Here is a 19,692-nt window from a genome sequence, read left to right as displayed (position 1 = left end):
ACATCTAGTGGAAGGTGATGTGGTATCTGACTGAGCTAGGCTTATGGTTAAAAACAGTAGAATATAATAGCCACAGTGATGGCTCATGGCACAATACAAGGAACAATCATCGCAAGAACAGACAAAAGGTCAAAGTCTGGCAAATTGTGATAGAAATACTGTAACTTTAGGCCTATTCATATTTAACATTAATTGAACTGTATTGTAATGTCTAAAGATATGACAGGATACAAAATTAGCATTTCTATGCCTTTATTGTTTTCAAGTTTACAGCATAAAGCATAGTTTATGCTTCATTAAAAAAAAAAAGATTAGCCCTAAGGGATATGACTCCATTTCAGAAATTTAACAAAAATGAACATATTATGGCAAATTGTAGCCTACAATAAAACTGGCCTGAAAAAACCCACAAGTCTTTTAAATCACAGCTAGACAATGACTATTAGCTATATAAGGCTACCCAGTCACATTTCGAAAAGTGGAATTAGAAATAGCAAAATCAAAGTGCTTTTAATGATATTGAAGTGATTAGGCCTATTAGCCCTTGAAGGAAAGGCAGCACTTTAGTCTGACTTCTGACCAGAAAAAAAAAAACTCAGTTATACAGGACAAAAATGTAAACAAACTGTCAGCATATCTTCAACAACATACTCCGCCACAAGCCTCCTAACCTCTTGAGGCTGAAGTAGCATCTCAGAGCAGGAGAACGTTAATTTTGGCTGCTTTGTAATTTTATTGCCACTCTCATCCTCTGCTTGCTTACTTGCTAACTTCATGTTACTATGGCACCTCTGTAAATGTTTAGTTAAATTTCTGGTGCTATTTCGGGAAGTGGACAGTTCTTTAGGTTTAGCACACAAAGTGCATTTGACTACGATGTTCTTCACATCCTTATTTTTCACAAACTTAAAGTAATGGGCGTATGCCCATCTGGAGAATGTGCTATCTGACGTTAGATCAGCTGCAGGTTCACTCATCTCTCTCTTCTGTCTGACTAGCCTAAAGGAAAAGGAAGTGAAACATTTTGCGTGGACGTTTCACCTCTGCTGATCTCGTGGTGATTTTGGCGAATTTGTATGAAGGACAAAAAACCCCGCCACTTCATTCCAGGTTAAAAATGCATTGTAACGTGCGTTACTGACATTTGTACCGAGTAAAATATTACCAATTTTTTTTCTGTAATACCTTTCATTACCGCGTTACCGCAAAAAGCAATGCATTACAGTAATTTGTTACCTTTGTAACGTGTTACTCCCAACACTGCTTAATATTCTTGGGCAACCGGCCCAAGTACAGCCTAAGTATGGGGAAACACTGCAGATGATGAGGAAATTGTTGATGAACGTAAGATGTTTAAAAGGTGCAGATTGCAAAGTTGAATTTTGGGCAAAATGTTCTATTTCTATTGCTGTTGGAGTTTCAAGATGTTTCGCTGCTGCACACACCATGTATCCTATGTGTAAATGTTTTGCCGAGATAAAATGCATCCTGGGGCGGCACGGTGGTGTAGTGGTTAACGCTGTCGCCTCACAGCAAGAAGGTCCAGGTTCGAGCCCCATGGCCAGCGAGGGCCTTTCTGTGTGGAGTTTGCATGTTCTTCCTGCATCCGCATGGGTTTCCTCCGGGTGCTCTGGTTTCCCCCACAGTCCAAAGACATGCAGATTAGGTTAACTGGTGACTCTAAATTGACTGTAGGTGTGAGTGTGAATGGTTGTCTATGTGTCAGCCCTGTGATGACCTGGCGACTTGTCCAGGGTGTACCCCACCTTTCACCCGTAGTCAGCTGGGATAGGCTCCAGCTTGCCTGCGACCCTGTAGAACAGGATAAAGCGGCTAGAGATAATGAGATGAGATGAGAAAATACATCCTGCATTTTATGATCCCGGAGATTGCCGAACCAAGTGAGCAACAATTTCATGTGACCACTATGGGGCATTTGACTAAAATAAGTCAGCATGGGCAAACATGGAGGACTTTGCTCTCCCACCACCTAAAAGCCAGTGGAAAAGAAAAGGAAAGCCTGCCTAGTAAGTCAGACCCTCCAGGATTTCGCGATGTTGTGATTTGCAAATTCAACCAATCCCCGCGAATTCAGCGCGGTGTTGCAATTATATCCAATCACCGCAACTTTCCCGCAAATTTGACCAATTGTTGGCGTCGTCTTGAGGTGACCTTGACAAACTACCTTCCGCCTTACTTCCAGTGTTGCCAGATTGGGCGTTTTAAGTGCATTTTGGCGGGTTTTGAACATATTTTGGGCTGGAAAACGTCAGCAGTATCTGGCAACACTGCTTACTTCCGTGTTTCCGTTCAAGAGAAGCAGCATGTGCAAGTCAGTGTTTATGTAGGCTTAAATTCTGTTACTGAAAGTGTGTTATGTTTACAGTGAAGGACTGTGTGCACTTTACATTTTTTTTTTTTTACTTAATACAAGAAATTAATGGATGCCAACATTTTTGCCAAAATGGTATTTTATTTTCCATTGTTTAGGCAGCTTCAGCATCATACTGTGAGATTCTGTTCAAATTGTTTTTTTTTCTTTTATGAAGCCTGAGCCATTTACTTTATTAGTTTATAATTATTGTTTAATTTAGTCTTCAGGAGAGACTGCCTGCACACAGTACTAGTATTAATAGGGTTTTTTTTTCTTACATGAAAGCTGAGGCATTTGTATTATATTTTAAGGTAACTTCATGTTGTGCTGTGAGGTTCTCTGCAGTTTAACTTTTGAACCAACAGGTGCATTTGGATAAGTAAAGCCTATTTTTCTGCATTTTTGTAGTCCTGGTAATCTGTTATATTGGTAAAGTTGTTTATAGGACCATTTCTCAGTGTCTTTGTTTTTTTTAATCAATAGTTTTTCAGTAATAACTTTAATATTTAACACATCACTCAATTTTAATCACAAAAAGAGAAAATCGCAACAATTTCTCACAACTTTCACTTCCTCCCGCAATGTAATCGCAACAAAAACCTAAAACACACTGCAACTTTCATCGCAATTTTTTGGAAAAACCCCCGCAACATCAGACATTTTAGCCCGCAACAATCACAAAAAAGGCCTGCGAAATCATGGGGGGGACTGGTAAGTGCAACTGCAAGATAGAGCATGGGTAGAGGACATCATTTTTCTGGACAGATAACTAAATCATTCTAGTTGTCACTTAGCTATCTCAGCCTTAGATTGCATGGGCTTGACTTCACAGTAACAAGTATGGAGTTTTTCATCTTACAGACAAAGAAACAATAACACAAAAACAGTAACAGAGAAAAGATATGTTTGTCTTTTGTTTCCCGGATCTATTCGCAAATGTCAACCACAAATTACACACCTATGACTCAAAACTATCCAAGGTCAATGCAGAGTCATGATGTTTTCCACGTCACCAACTTGGTATGCAGTTCCATAGTTGCACTAATTAATTAGGAGGTTTCTCCTCGTATTTGGCCATTTCCATAGGGCCATGCATTTTACCTCAAGAGGTAGGAAAACGGTCCCCATCCAGAGAAAAGCGACCTTCAGCACATGAAAATGATCACATCTCATCTGCATGACATTGTTCTTGCGAGACATAGGAAAATGCCATGGACAATAAAAAAACTTGAAAAATTCAGATGACTTTGCAGTCAGCACCTTTAAATTCAACCTCTTTTCTCTTGGTAATTATTAAAAATAGGTAATTCAAATTATCAATAATTATCAATATTGACTGAAATAAAGCTTTTTCAGCTATATCGCCCAGCCCAACTGAGACAAGACCATTGTTTGCACATTAAACAACAGACCAGTGAACATGAGACAAAACTAATGTAACAGCATTCTTCACTTTCATGTTCTCATTGTTCATGCTCACATTCTCAAACAGTACTTACAGCAATGAGCTGGTAGGAATTGTTCATCATAGCTATGAGCATGTTGAGCAGCACCACCAGTGAGATGACATTGTAAGTGCCAAACATAGTGGCCCCAACATATTCAGTGAACTCATGCCGGGCTTTCACGTTGGTTACGTAGAGGCTGAGCAGACCAAACACAGACCAGAACAGAGACTGAAGTGTCTCAAATAACCTAAATGGAAAAGATAGAGAAAAGAGAGAGCCTGAGTGATAGAGAGAAAATACAGACAGACACACGCATTGTCTGAACAAACAGGCACTTTCCTCCTACTGAGTTACTATGCATTTTTGCTGAGTGATTAAACACACACAAATAGAAGTGTTTGGAAAAAAATTAGGGATGCATTCAGATTTAGGTCACAAAAAATATTCTTATCAAAATTTTACTTCGTTGAGGATATGAATGTAGGACATTCCAGTCAGGTAGGAAGGAGATCTGTCTCTCTATGACTCAAAGAAAAACATAAAACAGCAAATGAGATTTGTATATCTTAAATTGAAAAGAAGCGGTCAAACAGGGGCGGCATGGTGGTGTAGTGGTTAGCACTGTCACCTCACAGCAAGAAGGTTCTGGGTTTGAGCCCAGTGGCTGACGGGGGCCTTTCTGTGTGGAGTTTGCATGTTCTCCCCGTGTCTGCATGGGTTTCCTCCGGGTGCTCCGGTTTTCCCCCAAAGACATGCACATTAGGCTAATTGGTGGCTCTAAATTGACTGTAGGTGTGAATGGTTGTTTGTCTCTATGTGTCAGCCCTGCGATGATCTGGCGACTTGTCCAGGGTGTTCCCTGCCTCTCGCCTATAGTCAGCTGGGATAGGTTCCAGCTTGCCTGCGACCCTACACAGGATAAGTGGTTACGGGTAATGGATGGATGGACAGTCAAACAGGGGTTTGAGCATAGTTGTGGGTTAAGGTTCATGTTTAGTGTTAGCCTGGCAGAGGTGGCAAAAATATACATATTCTTTACTTAAGTAGAAGTACAGATAGTTGTGTAAAAAGACTGATGAAAGTAGAACTACTGATTCAACTTCTTTACTCAAGTAAAAATACAGGTTCTGAAATGTACTTAAAGTATAAACATAAAAAGCAGCCATTAGAAGGACATTTCTACTGATTGTTTCTGTGCAAAGCTAACTGAACCTCATGTAACACTAATATAATACATATTTGGGGAGCCGGAGAGATTGAGATGGTTTGGACACATACAAAGAGATCCAAGGTATATTGGGAAAAGAATGCTGGTTGCTAGGTAGAAGGAAAAGAGGAAGACTAAAGACAAGATATAGTCAAGGAGGACATGAGGATGGTTGGTGTGACAGAAAAAGATATGGAGGACAGGAGATGGAGGGACATTATCCACTGTGGCGACCCTGAACAGGAACAGCTGAAAGAAGAAGATATCTGAAGAGCTGGTGTATGCGTGTGGAAGGAGGCAAACCCACACTTTCTTAAATTAATTATTAAATAATACCATATAAAAACACTACAAATATTTTAATTGCCAAGTACTTTGTGACAAATAAATAATCCACTTGCACATGGAGTTGATGGTGGTGAGTTTTGTACAGTGTGATAACCTCAACAATCCAGCTGTATATAACAGTAACTTATAAATATCCTTACTAGCTGCTCTTTATATGTTTGCTAATAACTTATTTGAAGAGTTTGAAGAGCATACATCATACACAACTAAAGCATTAGCTATTTAAATAGAAGAATTTGGAATTTTTACACAAAACATTCAAACTTAAAAGTTCAACCTCCCCTGAATTTGTATGCAGTTCATATTTTGATTCAGAGTTAGCGTTGCCAGATTGTGTTGGTATAATCAATGTCATATGTGTTATTATCCCATCCATTGAAATTGGACTAGATGTTGGAAAGGCATGCAAATGATGCAAAATAAAAATTAATTGTTAATTCCCCTCAAATACATTAAAACTGAAGTAAAAAACCTGATTGAAAATGTAAGGAGTAGAGAGTAGAAAGTATAGATATTTGTGCTAAAATGTGGTGGGTATAAGTAAAGTTGTCAGAAAAATAAATACTCAAGTAAAGTACAGATACCTGAAAACTATTTAAGTACAGTAATGAAGTATTTTGTACTTTGTTATATCCACCTGATGTAGCTTGGGATTTACAGCCATTTCCCTGATTTTTAGCCCCTCGGCATATCATGCAAGGGGATATAGCTATCATTCTGTCTGACTGTCTGTAAACATTTTAGTTTCCGAAGCATAACTCAAAAACTATTTGGAATTTTTTTTCAGGAAACCTCACAGTAATGTTAAGTGACTAGAGGAGCTGTGCCTTTTGACATTTTGGGATTTCTGTTATTTTTGTTTTTTTTCCGCATTTCCATGGCAACCGATTAAACTTAGGAAAATTTGGAATGGGGTTTCATGAGGGGGCTGGGGGGTAAGTCATCTCCTGATGACTCTTGTCTGTAATATTCAACATTGAATTCAAATACACAATAATGCCTTGTGAGAGAATTTAACAATTTTCTTGTATTAAAGGTTAAATTTAAGGATGGAAGACTCTTTCCTCACTCACGTGGAGAAGGCATTGTTCTGCTTCTCACAGCGAATGCCTTTGCAGTGGTTTGGCTCATCAGCTGCTTCAGTTTCATAGTAGAAATAGAGCTGGTTGAGACCATTAGCGAAGGCCAAGAGCACTAGGCAGTAGATGAAGAGGAACTTGAGGATATCGAGCAACATTCGGCCCAGTGAGATCTGCAGTGGGCCCAGGTGAGAATTGGCTGTGAAAAGTGAGATGAGCCGAAGCGAACTAAAGATGTTGGCAATGGCAAACAATGCCTCGGCAATCAGTGTCGGGTGCCACATCTCCCACTCTTCACGAGGACGGGAGCTGTTGTACTGTCACAGACCCAAAAAAGAGAAAATAGTCATAAATTAAACAGTAATAGGGCATGTTAGAGTTTGTTTTCATAACAAAAGTTTTTGATCCATTCAGTTAACTACAGGTAAGAAAGGTACATTGGGTGTCTAAAAGTTTGTGGACACCTGGCTCTCATATCAGAAATGTGTTTTTGCACATCCCATTATAGATTCTGTCCTCTATATAATAATCTCCACTCTTCTGCGAAAACCTATCACTATATTTTGTAACGTGGCTGCAGGGATTTGCCCATTCAGCCACAAGAGCATTAATGAGATCAGGTACAAAAGGTCTGTGGTGCAGTCTACATTCTAGTTCATCCCAAATGTGTTTGGCAAAATTGAAGTTTTTCCTCTTCAACCTTGGCAAACCATGTCTTTATGGAGTTTGCTTTGTGCACAGGGGTATTGTTATACTGGAATAGGTTTGGGCCTCTTAGTTCCAGTGAAGGGGAATTGTAATACTACAGCACACAATGACATTCTATACAATTTTGTGTGTGTGTGTGTGTGTGTGTGTGTGTGTGTGTGTCAGTGACTGTTTGCTCCTGGATTGATCCTGTAGTGATTTTATATCCTAAATGTAACCACACACATACAGTGCCTTGAAAAAGTATTCATATCCCTTGAACTTTTTCACATTTTTCCACCTTACAACCACGAACTTAAAAGTTTTTTATTGAGATTTTATGTGATAGACCAACACAGAGTAGCACATAATTGTGAAGTGAAACGAAAATGATAAATGGTCTTCAAAATTTTAAACAAATAAAAATCTGAAAAAATGTGGTGTGCATTAGTATTCAGTCCCCTGTACTCTGATACCTCTAAATACAATCCAGTGCAATCAATTGCCTTCAGAAGTAATCTAATTAGTTAATAGAGTCCTACTGTGTGTAATTTACTCTCAGCATAAATACACTTGTTCTGTGAAGGCCTCAGTGGTTTGTTAGAGAACACTGAAGAACAAACAGCATCATGAAGACCAAAGAACTCACCAGACAGGTCAGGGATAAAGTTCTGGAGAAGTTTAAAGCAGGGTTAGGTTATAAAAAAATATCCCAAGCTCTGAACATCTCAAGAAGCACTGTTCAATCCATCATTCAAAAATGGAAAAAGTATGGCACAACTGCAAACCTACCAAGACATGGCCATCCACCTAAACTGACAGAGCGAGCAAGGAGAGCACTGGTCAGAGAAGCAGCCAAGAGGCCCATGATTACTCTGGAGGAGCTGCAGAAATCCACAGCTCAGGTGGGAGAATCTGTGCACAGGACAACTATAAGTCGTACACTCCACTAATCTGGCCTTTTTGGAAGAGTGGCAAGAAGAAAGCCATTGTTGAAAGACAGGCATAAGAAGTCCCGTTTGCAGTTTGCCAGAAGCCATGTAGGGGACACAGCAAACATGTGGAAGAAGGTGCTTTGGTCAGATGAGCCCAAAGTTGAACTTTTTGGCCTAAATGCAAAGCGCTGTGTGCGCACACACCATCCCCACTGTGAAACATGGTGGTGGCAGCATCATGCTATGGGGATGCTTTTCTTCAGCAGGGACAGGGAAGCTGGTCAGAGTTGATGGGAAGCTGGATGGAGCTAAATACAGGGCAATCCTGGAAGAAAACCTGTTGGAGGCTGCAAAAGACTTGAGACTGGGAAGGAGATTCACCTTCCAGCAAGACAATGACCCTAAACATACAGCCAGAACTACAATGGAATGGTTTAGATCAAAGAATATTCATGTGTTAGAATGACCCAGTCAAAGTCCAGACCTAAATCCCATTGAGCATCTGTGGTAAGACTTGAAAATTGCTGTTCACAGATGCTCTCCATCCAATCTGGCTGAGCTTGAGCTATTTTGCAAAAAAGAATGGGCAAAAATTTCAGTGTCTAGATGTGCAAAGCTGGTAGAGACATACCACAAAAGACTTGCAGCTGTAACTGCAGCAAAAGGTGGCTCTACAAAGTATTGACGCAGGGGGGCTGGATACTAATGCACACCACATTTTTCAGATTATTTGTTTAAAATTTTGAAGACCATTTATCATTTTTGTTTCACTTCACAATTATGTGCTACTCTGTGTTGGTCTATCACATAAAATCTCAATAAAAAACTTTTAAGTTCGTGGTTGTAAGGTGGAAAAATGTGAAAAAGTTCAAGGGGTATGAATACTTTTTCAAGGCACTGTATGTGACTACACACACACACACGCCTTAATGTCATAATATAAACAATAATTTGGTTTATGATGATTGTATTTTGATTCAAAGCCAGTCAGGTTGATTTTCAGTCAAGAGTTAATGAAGCTGATATTACAAATAGATTGATCAAAGCTTTCTACTGTTAATGGAACCCTGAAGCATGTGTTGAACTAGAAATAACCTCAAACTAGAACCAAGCCTTATTTGGATGTATATTATTGGAATTACCTTAAAAACCTTGTTTGGATACATATTTGTCACTTCGCACAGGTGGTTTGTTTTAACATTAAGAATAATTAGGGAAGTCTGTCCTTAGATTGAGAACAGTGCAGTTCACTTTGGGCATGTTGGAAGAGAGTGGCAGAAATGTATCCGTATATAGTGCAAGTCTGGCATTGGTGGAATGCTGTAAAAATGGATGATTTGAGATTTCAAACCAGTTCACTCTGCAGACTGTACTTGACTTTTATTAATTTATTTAATAAAGGGCTAAATTTTTCTGCAACCCCTTTGACTTTGAATCATTTTTGCTTGGGATAGTTTCAGTTTTGAGCGTTTCCATGACAATCCGTGAAGCAGAATCTCTTAGGCAGCAGAGGTCTACATTCCTAGATCATACTTTGTTAATTCAACCTCCTTCGGTACAGACAGATCAAAACCTAACAGTGTGATTCCAACTTTGTGCAAACAGTACAGAGAAGGCCCATATACAGTTATGGTCAGAAGTTTACGTACAGTGACATGAATGTCATCTTGGATATGAATATCATGGCAATATTTGGGCATTCAGTAATTTCTTTGAACTGTTCTTTTTTCTGTGGCAGAATGTACAGCATAAATCTTTAATTAAAAAAAAACCTAGAATTTGGTGCACAAGTTTTAATTTTCTTTGGGTTTTCTGAAATCAACACAGGGTCAAAAATATACATACAACACACCTAATATTTGGGTAAAATGTCTCTTCGCAAAATTCACCTTGACCAAACATTTTTGTTTACCATGAACAAGCTTCTGGCAGAATTCTGGTTGGATATTTCATGACTCTTCATGGTTGAATTAGTAGAGTTCAATTAAATGTGTTTTATTTTTCTTGGCATGGACTCAACTCAACTCGACAGGGAAAACCACAGTCCATATATTTTCAATAGAGTTGAAGTCAGAACTTGTTTTAAGCTTAATGTTAGCCTGCTTTATCCTGCACAACCAGTTCTGATGTGTGTTTGGGTTCACTGTCTTGTTGTAACTCCCAAGTCCCAAGTTGTGTTCAAGTTTCTGATGGTTTATGCTGAAGAATTCTGAGGTAGTCCTCCTTCTTCATTATTCCATCCACTTTGTGCAATGAACCAGTTCCACTGGCAGCAAAACAGCCCCAGAGCATGATGATCCTACCAGTAGTTGGTACAGTGTCCCTCTGTACATGGTGGTCATTGTGGCCAAACAACTCAATCTTTGTCTCATCTGACCATACAGCTATCCTCCAGAAGGCCTTTTCTTTGTCCATATCGTCAGCTTCAAAATTTAGTTAAGCTTGAAGGTGTCAATTTTGGAGCAGCGGTTATTTATTGGATAGCAGTCTCTTAGTCCATGGTGATCTGAACTGTAGAAACTGTGATCCATCAGTTTCCAGTTCATGGCAGGGCTGTGCCATGGTGGTTCCCAGGTTATTCCTGACCATCCAAACCAATTTCCTTTCAGCTGAGGGTGACAGTTTGGGTTTTCTTGAAGCAAAGTGGCTTGGCAAAGTGACTACACCTCCCAGTAACTTACATACAATTGTTTGAACTGATCTTGAAATTTGCAGTTGTTTAGAAATGGCTCCAAGAGACATTCTGGAGTTGTGCATATCTGTGATCCTCTTTCTCAGATCTGCACTGAGCTCCTTGGACTTTCCCATTGTATTGTGTGTTGGTCAATCCAATAAGTGATGTAAACAAACCCTTTTTATGAAGGCACAGAGAAGCTACCAGCTGTAGTCAATCATGATCACTAACAGGAAGTTAAGAGACCTCAGCCTTGGCAAGATAAGAGGCATTTTGGAAGTTTCAGCACCTCTGAATTAATAATCTAAGTGAGCATATGTAAATTTTTGACCCTGTATGCAGGCCCGCCGACAGGGGGGGGACAAACGGGTATATTGTCCCGGGCCCAGGAATGGGGGGGGGGGGGGGGGGGGGGGGGGGACAGAACTGGGCTCTCATGAAGTTGCGATTATTTTATTTCATTTCAAAATGTGTTGATTTGGGGGAGAAATGTGCTATATTTGCATTCAATAAATGATTTCTAGATCTTTTGCCTTTATTGTCTTTGAAAAAGGCGTCAAGAACCCCCTACCACGCCTAATGCAAAAATGGTTTGGTCTGACTCTTTGATTAAGGGGAAAAAAACGACATCGTTCGATCATAGCGCTTCGACAACCAGCATGCGTGCCATTTGCCAACATGCACAAGTCAGGAGCACAGAAAAGAAAAGAGAAAAAGAGAGGAAGAAACCAAGAGACTCAGGGGCTCACTGCATAAATATTTTTAAAAAAGATTCGGATGATGCAGAGCAAAGGCAGTGGGGCAGCTGAGCCAGGTAAGACCAGTGTTGGGCACGTTACTTTCAAAAAGTAATTAATTATAGTTACTAGTTACTTTTCCCAAAAAGTAACAGTTAGTAACGGAGTTGCTTTGTCATAAAAGTAACTAATTACCAGGGAAAGTAATTATTCCGTTACATTTTGTTCCCCCTCAAAAAAAATCAAATTCAATTAGTGTAATCATAATAAAAGTGAATGTTAAATGTGTTTAATGACTGAAATGGACACTTAACAGAACCAATTAGTAACGTTATCTACACTAATATTTTTGTGGGACAATGTGAGATAAGACATCTATCAAATGTAATATATTTTTGTAGTTATTAAAATTATGTTACTAATTACTGGCCACTGACGAGGACAAACGCCTTGTTCCTCGACATAATGTGCATTGCACGTAAACACTTGCCTTTTATTTCAAGTAATGAAAAGTAATGGCTGTATTTCCAATGTGAAAGCGCAGTGCTGGGCTGACCGCTAGCCATCACTGTGTCTTCCGATTGAAAGAGCGCGCAGTAGGCGTGGCCTACCTACGTATGTTGTCCAAATCTACTCTGATTGGCTTACTGTGCCGTTGTCTCGCGTCTCCCCGCCCCACACGAAAGCAGAGTAAAGAAAGGCTGAACGAGCAGCGTGCCAGATGAGAACAGCTTTAATAAAGTAACGCATAGTATTTTATTATAAGTAACGGGAACGGCGTTATAACGATGTAAAAAGTAATTAGTTAGATTACTTGTTACTAAAAAAAGTAACGCCATTTATTTCTAACGCCGTTATTCCCATCACTGGGTAAGACACAGCCAACTTTTTCCAGCCCCGTAAAGTAACCCCAACCAAGGCACGCAATTCATGTTACAAACGAGGGGAGAGCAAGTCACACTGAACACCATATCAAACACACAGGGCATTGAATCATTTCATAACCACAACGGCTTAATAACATTGTGTTTCATATATCTGATTGAAGCTAAGAATATTCACATTAGCCTGCAATCATATGCCGCCATTTCTCGAGCGGTGTGTTCTTCTCTGCTTTTCACACTGGACAGTACGCACGCACGCACAACAAAAGTCCGGCGCATTGCATTTCGCACCTGAATAGTTGCAGACTAAGGAAATGTTAAAATGTTAAAACTGTAAAAATGTTGAAATGCTAAAATGAAATGGTTGTTGACCGGTTGAATGGTTTTTGAATACCTGTCATTTAAGGGTTGGAGTGAGTAGAGACTGGGATAAGAGAGGTGGGTGTGTGTGTGGGTTGGCCCGAGGGGGGTTGTTGGGGGGGGCCCATTCAGAGCATTTTGTCCCGGGCCCAGCCAAAGCTGTCAGCGGCCCTGCCTGTATGTATAATTTTGATCCTGTGTTGATTTCAGAAAACCCAAAGAAAATTAAAACTTGTGCACCAAATTCTAGTGTGTTTTGTAAATTAAAAGTGTATGCTGTGCATTCTGCCACAGGAAAAGAACAGTTCAAAGAAATTACTGAAAGCCCAAATATTGCCATGACATTCATATCCAAGATGACATTCTTGTCGCTGTATGTAAACTTCTAACCACAACTGTATGGGTGTGATGGTTAGGTGTACATAAACCTTTTGCTATATAGTCTATCTCTGTGTAGTTAAACATTATAATTTACAATTTTATCATTATAGATAAAATTTAATATTTGAGATCTGAGGGGCTTACCTTAAAATAAGCCACCATTTTGAGAGATATGGTGGCTAGGTAGAGAGAGTTCATAGCAAAGTCCATCAGGTTCCACCAATCGTGAACATATTCAGTAAAGCCTCCATCCCACATCTCTTTAATCTCAGCCCATATAAACCCTGCAAAGATACAACTATCTGTGAGATGGTATTCAGGAATGTCATCATGAAGGCTATACTTAAAACACCTGGATATATCCAGATCAATGTGCTTTATGACACAAAAATTTCTCTATGTCTTCTGATTTCACCTGTCTTCATGAAATGAAAGATTTGATTATATCAATTTATGCCTGTCTTTGATCGTGCTTCTGAGTTACCAAGGAAAGTTATCAAAATACAAAAAAGGGACTTTACATTGAAATGTAATTTTCACTGCATTTGTCCTGAAACTAACAAATTAATTTGTCAATAATTATTAAGTTCCTTTTTTAAATTTGCTTCATAAAAGTGATTTTTTTAAAACATGAGCTTCATACACAATTTATGGCTTTATTGCTTGAGAAAAGTGATGCTCTAACATTAATGCGACACTAAATTAACATTAAGCAATAGTTCATATACACAATTTCAAAACCAAGTGACCTCTATTAAACAATTCATTAAGGTCACTCTATACTATAAAACATTTACTATAAAATATTTGATTGAAGTGTGACAATGAACATTGAAGCATTTTTCTTTTAAACCCACTGCGATAAGTACAGTGGCTCCTTATGTTTCCTCTCATGTCTTCAATACAAACTCCACACTGCAAAAAAACTGAAAACTGAATTTGAGGAGAAAATTCCTTAATGCTAGTGAAATTATCTTGCTGCATGGACTTTTACTTGACAAGACATCTTGGAATAAGTTGATTACAGTCTAGAGCTAGTTTTTGTAGGTGTAATTAATGATTGTGTATTCAAGATTGGATAAGTGATCAATCTTTAATAATTACATGAAATCAGTCTCATTAAATGTGAAGGTTAATAGTTAAAATGAATCAATCCTATTGAATCGTTTAATTTGACTCATTTGAATTGAATCATACCATAGAATTTGAATCTGAATCGTGAATTCTCATTTGAATCGTGTGACGTGAATCATTCAATGAATCGAGTCAGTAAATCAAGTGAATCATTTAGTGAATCAGGTGAATCATTTAAAGAATCAATTGAAGAATCGTTTAAAATTTGATAATTCAAATTTATCACTTACCAAACTGCATCTAATTATTCATACACCTTAGGAGTTCTTTTGCGATGTGGGCGACTTCAAAAGTATTTAGAACAGCAGACAGACACCACACAATTTCAATAATAATGGAGTTTATTATAAAAAGAAAAATTTTAATAAAAAGAAAAGGAAAAATTGAACAATTTAATAGCAGCAGAATTGAAATCTTCTGTAAACAGAGTGTGTGTGTGTGTGTGGTGTGGAAAGGGAGAGCCTAACTCCACGTGTTTGTGGAGGAGGGGTTAGCCCAAGAATGTTCCGTGCCAGGGAAAGCCAGGAAGACAGCCAGTGTGTGTGTGGAATGTTATCTGCAAATCTTGGAGGAGGTGAATCCTCAAAGTTTAGTGAGCATGTGTGTGTATATAGAGATCTTGCAGTCACGTGACCGGAAAGTACACAGACGCCATCTTGTCGGGCAACAACACAGCTGAATACTGCTGCACTCGTGTACAGAATGGATCACTTTCAACTGACGGACTACACGGCTCATTTTTCTAATGCACAGATAATTAGATATATGTCTAAAATAAACGGTCTACAGATTTGTGACCCTTATGGCTTACCGGACGGAGTTTTCACGACCGTGTCAGTGGATATTTAACTGCCGGAGGTGGATTACCCATACGTATATAATTACCTAATCAACTTTCCTTCGCTGTTCAGTGGTGAAGCACTGCATGCTTATAAATCTCTGGAGAGTTATCTCTACAGAAATTCAGGATTTGTCAGCCCCCCTAAGATGTGGCATCTTGTAAAGAAGAAAAAAACTATTGTCGTTGGCCTGGTAAGTCACTTAACTGATGCTAGATATATCAGTAGTATCTAGCATAGCACTGACCAGCCGATTACGGTTGAATACTTTATATTATCAGTTAGATCAAGTATCAGTAGTCTATCACTATTACTGTATATATGGTAAACCTGCTTAATGAAATAAAAACGTATTTGTCCAGTTTAATTTCCTTAGTTTTTACCTTAATTAGCAATACTGATAAATCATAATTCTTAGAATTAAAGATGTGTGGGCATATTTATTTATAAGTCCTTATAAGGATTGATCCTTATATTTATAAGGATTTACTACTAAGACAGTGGTAAATTCTTATAAGCTCTTTACTGTTTTTTTTTTCGTACCACACCGCTAAAGACCCAATCCACCCCCCCGCCCCAACCCTCTTTTCTCAGGCTCCCACTTCCCGGAATTTTTTTTATTAGAGCAAGTCATAAACTTATGCTGCAAATAACCACATGGATATACTGAAATAAATACATGACGAACCTGAGATAAAATGGTCACTGCACAGGCGCCAGTGATCGCTCCTTCCAGTCGGTACCCATGCCTTGTTCTTGTTGTTCGGATCAGCCCGGCCGATAGCAGCAATCCATTTTGCGCGCCTGTCAGGGTCCCGTGGCAGCCTATGAAACTTTCTTCCTGTTTTCTGACCTCTCCTGTTGTGGCATTTATATGCCATGCAAGTATCCGGCATTGTGGCACGGTAATTTTTGAATATTTCGGCAAAAAAAAAAAAAAGAAAGTCAGCGTCGGAAAGGCGGCGGAAATTTGGCGCTTGACCACCAAGATGGCGTTTGTCTACAATCTGGAGCGGATGTGATGTCACATGCAAGTGCTCCATAAGCAGTTTTAGCTTGTGAGCTAACTGAACAAAAGAATTTCTAACTAGCCATGTGCTTCCAGCCTAGTGGTTAGCTTGTAGGCTAATCAAACAAAGAGATGCTAACTAGCATGTGCTTTCAGGCCTAGTGTGTAAAAGCTGAAGGCTTTAATTAAAATTAAACATTCAAACAGTCATCTGTAGTTTATATGGCTTTAAATGTAAACTGGAGAATTGCTATCAAGGTTGAATTAAACTTAGGACTTATGATATTTAATTCAAAGATGAGATACAGGACCTCTTGGAACAAAGGGGAAGGAGGAGGGGTTTGCCACGTGTTTCCTTTCTAGAACAAAGAGTTTAGCTCTGCCTTGCTAGCTTAAACATGCAGTCAGGGCCTGTGAACACGTGTTGAAAGCCCTCCTTGGAGACAGAGACTTTTCAAACAGCTAAACCCCCTAGTTTTAATATTATTTAATCTACTGAAATCTTAATGAGGTCACAATATGACTGAGTTAAATGAAATTAGAATGTTAGGAGAGAGAGAGAGAGTACATGCAAGACTTATGGATTAACCAATTTTAAATCAATAAACAAATGATAGAGAACCAACATTCAGTATATACACTTCATTTAACTTCATACAACTTCACATTAAGTGAATAACTAATTCCTAAGACTTAAACTTCTGTTTGCCCAATGCCTTTCTTACTGCAAAGAGTCTCGTCTTCTGTCTGAAGGAATTCGAGGCGGCAGGTTGCGCTTCGGTGAGAGAGGAGAAGAGTTCTGAAGCTTTCTTTGGTGATCTTCGTAGTTGATAAGACAAAAGTCTTTGTTCAACACCGTGCACGGATTTGAAAGAAAAGAGAAGAGCTCTTCAGAAAACTGCCTTTGCTCGCAGTCGCGTATGCGTTAAAAGACAAGTAATACTTGCAAACCGGTTTAATAACTCGCTTGAGTTGATAATCGCGTGTTTCCGATATCTACTTTGATCAGGAGCAGATTAAAGAAGGAAACGCGCTGTTTAGACGTCTGATGATGAGTTCTCTTTATCTGGTCAGTCTCGTTCAGAGTCCGACACGAAAGAGCCAAGATGGCTGGGTTCCAAGTCCTTTTGTTGAAACCTGAGGAATGTGTACGTGATCCCGCCCAAGCGTGACATAGTCAATGTGGAAGTTGGCTGGGAGTTGTAGTTCTTAGACCAAGATGGCGGCATGATACCTACATTTTAATAATCTCAGAGTTGGTGTCTTCTTCTACACTGCAAAAATAGTATCTTAACAAGCTAGAATATCTTGAATAAAGTTGAAACGATGTAGCATTTCCTATTAGAAGAATACAAGACACCAACTCAGATTATTAAAACTAGTTCTAGATTGTAACCAACTTGTTCCAAGATGTCTTGTCATGTAAAATTATCTGTCCATGCAGCAAGATAATTTCACTAGTATTAAGGAATTTTCTCCTCAAATTCAGTTTTCAGTTTTTTGCAGTGTACAAAAGCCAGTATTGTTGTTATGCAGATCTATGTCCCACTTAAAACCAGGGAAGAAAGCATTTTTTGTCTTCATCTTGTATCTTGGCTGGCACAAATGCGAGACTGGATGTCCCAAAACTTTCTCCAGTTGATTGAAAATCAATCAGAAATAATTATTTTTGATCCACCAAAATCCATTACCAGTTTTCATTTAAGTTAGAATAGTGCAACTCTTTGGACTCACGGTTAAGCAAAACAACAACAACAACAACAACAAAACTCTCTCCTTCATTTGGTATAAAATGCAGCTGCAAGACTTTTACCAAATACTAGAAGACAAGATCACATCAGCCCTGTTTTAGCCTCTCTTTGCTGGTGACCAGTAAGTTTTATAATTGATTTTAAGTCAGCATATCAGACACTCGCTGGCTGAGGTGTGAAATGAGGCTCGCTGGCTGAGGTGTGCATGCAGGCACTCATTTAAGTTTCTAAATCTGTCATTGCTTAACTCTTGAATATTTTCTATCATGAATACTATCATTAAAAAGCTTGTAATTTCTGCTTTCCAAAGAAATTTCTCTCATTAAGATCTGTGGTGGGTTTCCCAAAAGCCTCTTAATGCTAAGAGCATCTTAACTAGGAGAGAGAGTGTTCATTGTGCTGCTCACTCTACCATTTAATGATGATCTTTGTGCTACAGTGCTTTTGGGAAACTCAACACTGTTCAGTACTTTGGGAGTAACAGCAGGTTGAACTTGGTGCAACAGAGTAAAAACTCTGCTCACGTGACATCAGGAAACTGCCAGTGCTTTCTGAGTCACAGGAAAGTGGTCAGGCTCTCTTCTGATTGGTTTCTGACTGAATTACTCATAAATATCAATCAGATAACTTTTATAGGGATGTTCTCCAGTTTTCACTGTTTCTGATGAAGTATTCAGCAACATTTTCAGTCAGCCAGTTTTGATGTTATGATTCATGGAAGACTTTGAAATTAGTTTTCATAGCTTTACCGACTTATTTTTTTCAAATCAAACTGATTCATATAAATAAATGACTATTAGAATATAACTATAGTTGTTTTGATGAAAAATATTGAGATCTTAGTGGTCGGAATGCCATTTTAAAAAAATGGAAGTCAGAAACGCGAATGTCAATTTCAGTTCAATTAAATGGAATTGTTTATTGGATGTGGCTCAGTTTTTTCGAGGTTAGCCTTGAAAGCTATGAATATTAATCGACAATCATTTATATTCTTTCATATGAACACTATGTAAGGGTGTAAAGAATAAAAGTTTACTTTCCCTCTTTCTTTTTTCTTTGAAACTTCACCAATTCCTGATTTGTTTCTACTTTTATGCTATGTTACACTGAGAATGTAAACCTGTACTGCCCCTTTAAGAGATTTCTTTTCGTTTTGTTGTTCTCACGGATTTCCCCTTAGTCTGCGATTGCTGAACTGAGGAAAGGTATGTGTGTGTTTCATTGATAGATCGTAAAAGCATATATTTTTAGTATTAGACTGATACAGATGCTTAATAAGGAAAAAATAAACAGGTAGACAAAGATAGTGACCATGCAGCTTAGGATACATACGGTGTGATTTTGTAAGATGAGGTTTTCAGTAGCCTATTGCCGCTTTTCCACTACAAACGCGGCTGAGTCGTGCCGTGCCGAGTCGAGCTGAGCGGGGCTGTTGGAGTTGCATTTCGACTACAACCGCGCTGAACCGTGCTGGCTGGAAGTGGGTGGACACATTGGGTGGAGTTAGCGAAAGTGGGTGGACGTCACGTGATGTCGTTAAGTAGCGCAAACAGTGACATCAGTGACAGTGGCGGAACAAGTCAGAGCCGGGCCGGGGGCGGGGCAAATGACCGGGCCCTTTATTAAAGCTTATCATAACATCATTTTAGGCTACAAAATGTCCGCAACTGCGGTGTTTACCAATTTCAACACTACCGGGTGCAACTATGTTATTTAGTACATCAAGTCCTTCAAACGAACATGTAACTCAGAAACAAAAAACATTAGGATACTGTACATGGCTCATAATAAAACATCAATAGCCTATACTGCGCACATTATTTGAAGGGCATACGAATGAGCGCT

The 19,692-nt window shown here is 38.9% G+C and overlaps 1 protein-coding gene across 5 annotated transcripts in view; it reads right to left on the bottom strand.

The window, feature by feature from the left end:
* LOC132895332 (short transient receptor potential channel 5-like) overlaps positions 1-19,692 on the bottom strand; it is a 244,748-nt gene that overhangs the window by 71,067 nt on the left and 153,989 nt on the right. For all 5 annotated transcript variants that reach the window (XM_060935791.1, XM_060935792.1, XM_060935794.1 and 2 more), the window contains 3 exons: positions 13,259-13,398; positions 6,451-6,773; positions 3,874-4,069 (listed from right to left, as the gene is read on the bottom strand). In XM_060935791.1, the coding sequence (XP_060791774.1) occupies positions 3,874-4,069; positions 6,451-6,773; positions 13,259-13,398 (659 nt within the window). The remainder of the gene's footprint in view (positions 1-3,873; positions 4,070-6,450; positions 6,774-13,258; positions 13,399-19,692) is intronic.

The sequence above is a fragment of the Neoarius graeffei genome, chromosome 12 (assembly GCF_027579695.1).
Source record: "Neoarius graeffei isolate fNeoGra1 chromosome 12, fNeoGra1.pri, whole genome shotgun sequence".
Lineage (NCBI taxonomy): Eukaryota > Metazoa > Chordata > Actinopteri > Siluriformes > Ariidae > Neoarius > Neoarius graeffei.
Note: the sequence above shows the minus strand (reverse complement) of the source record. Positions and strands in the feature narration are given on the sequence as shown.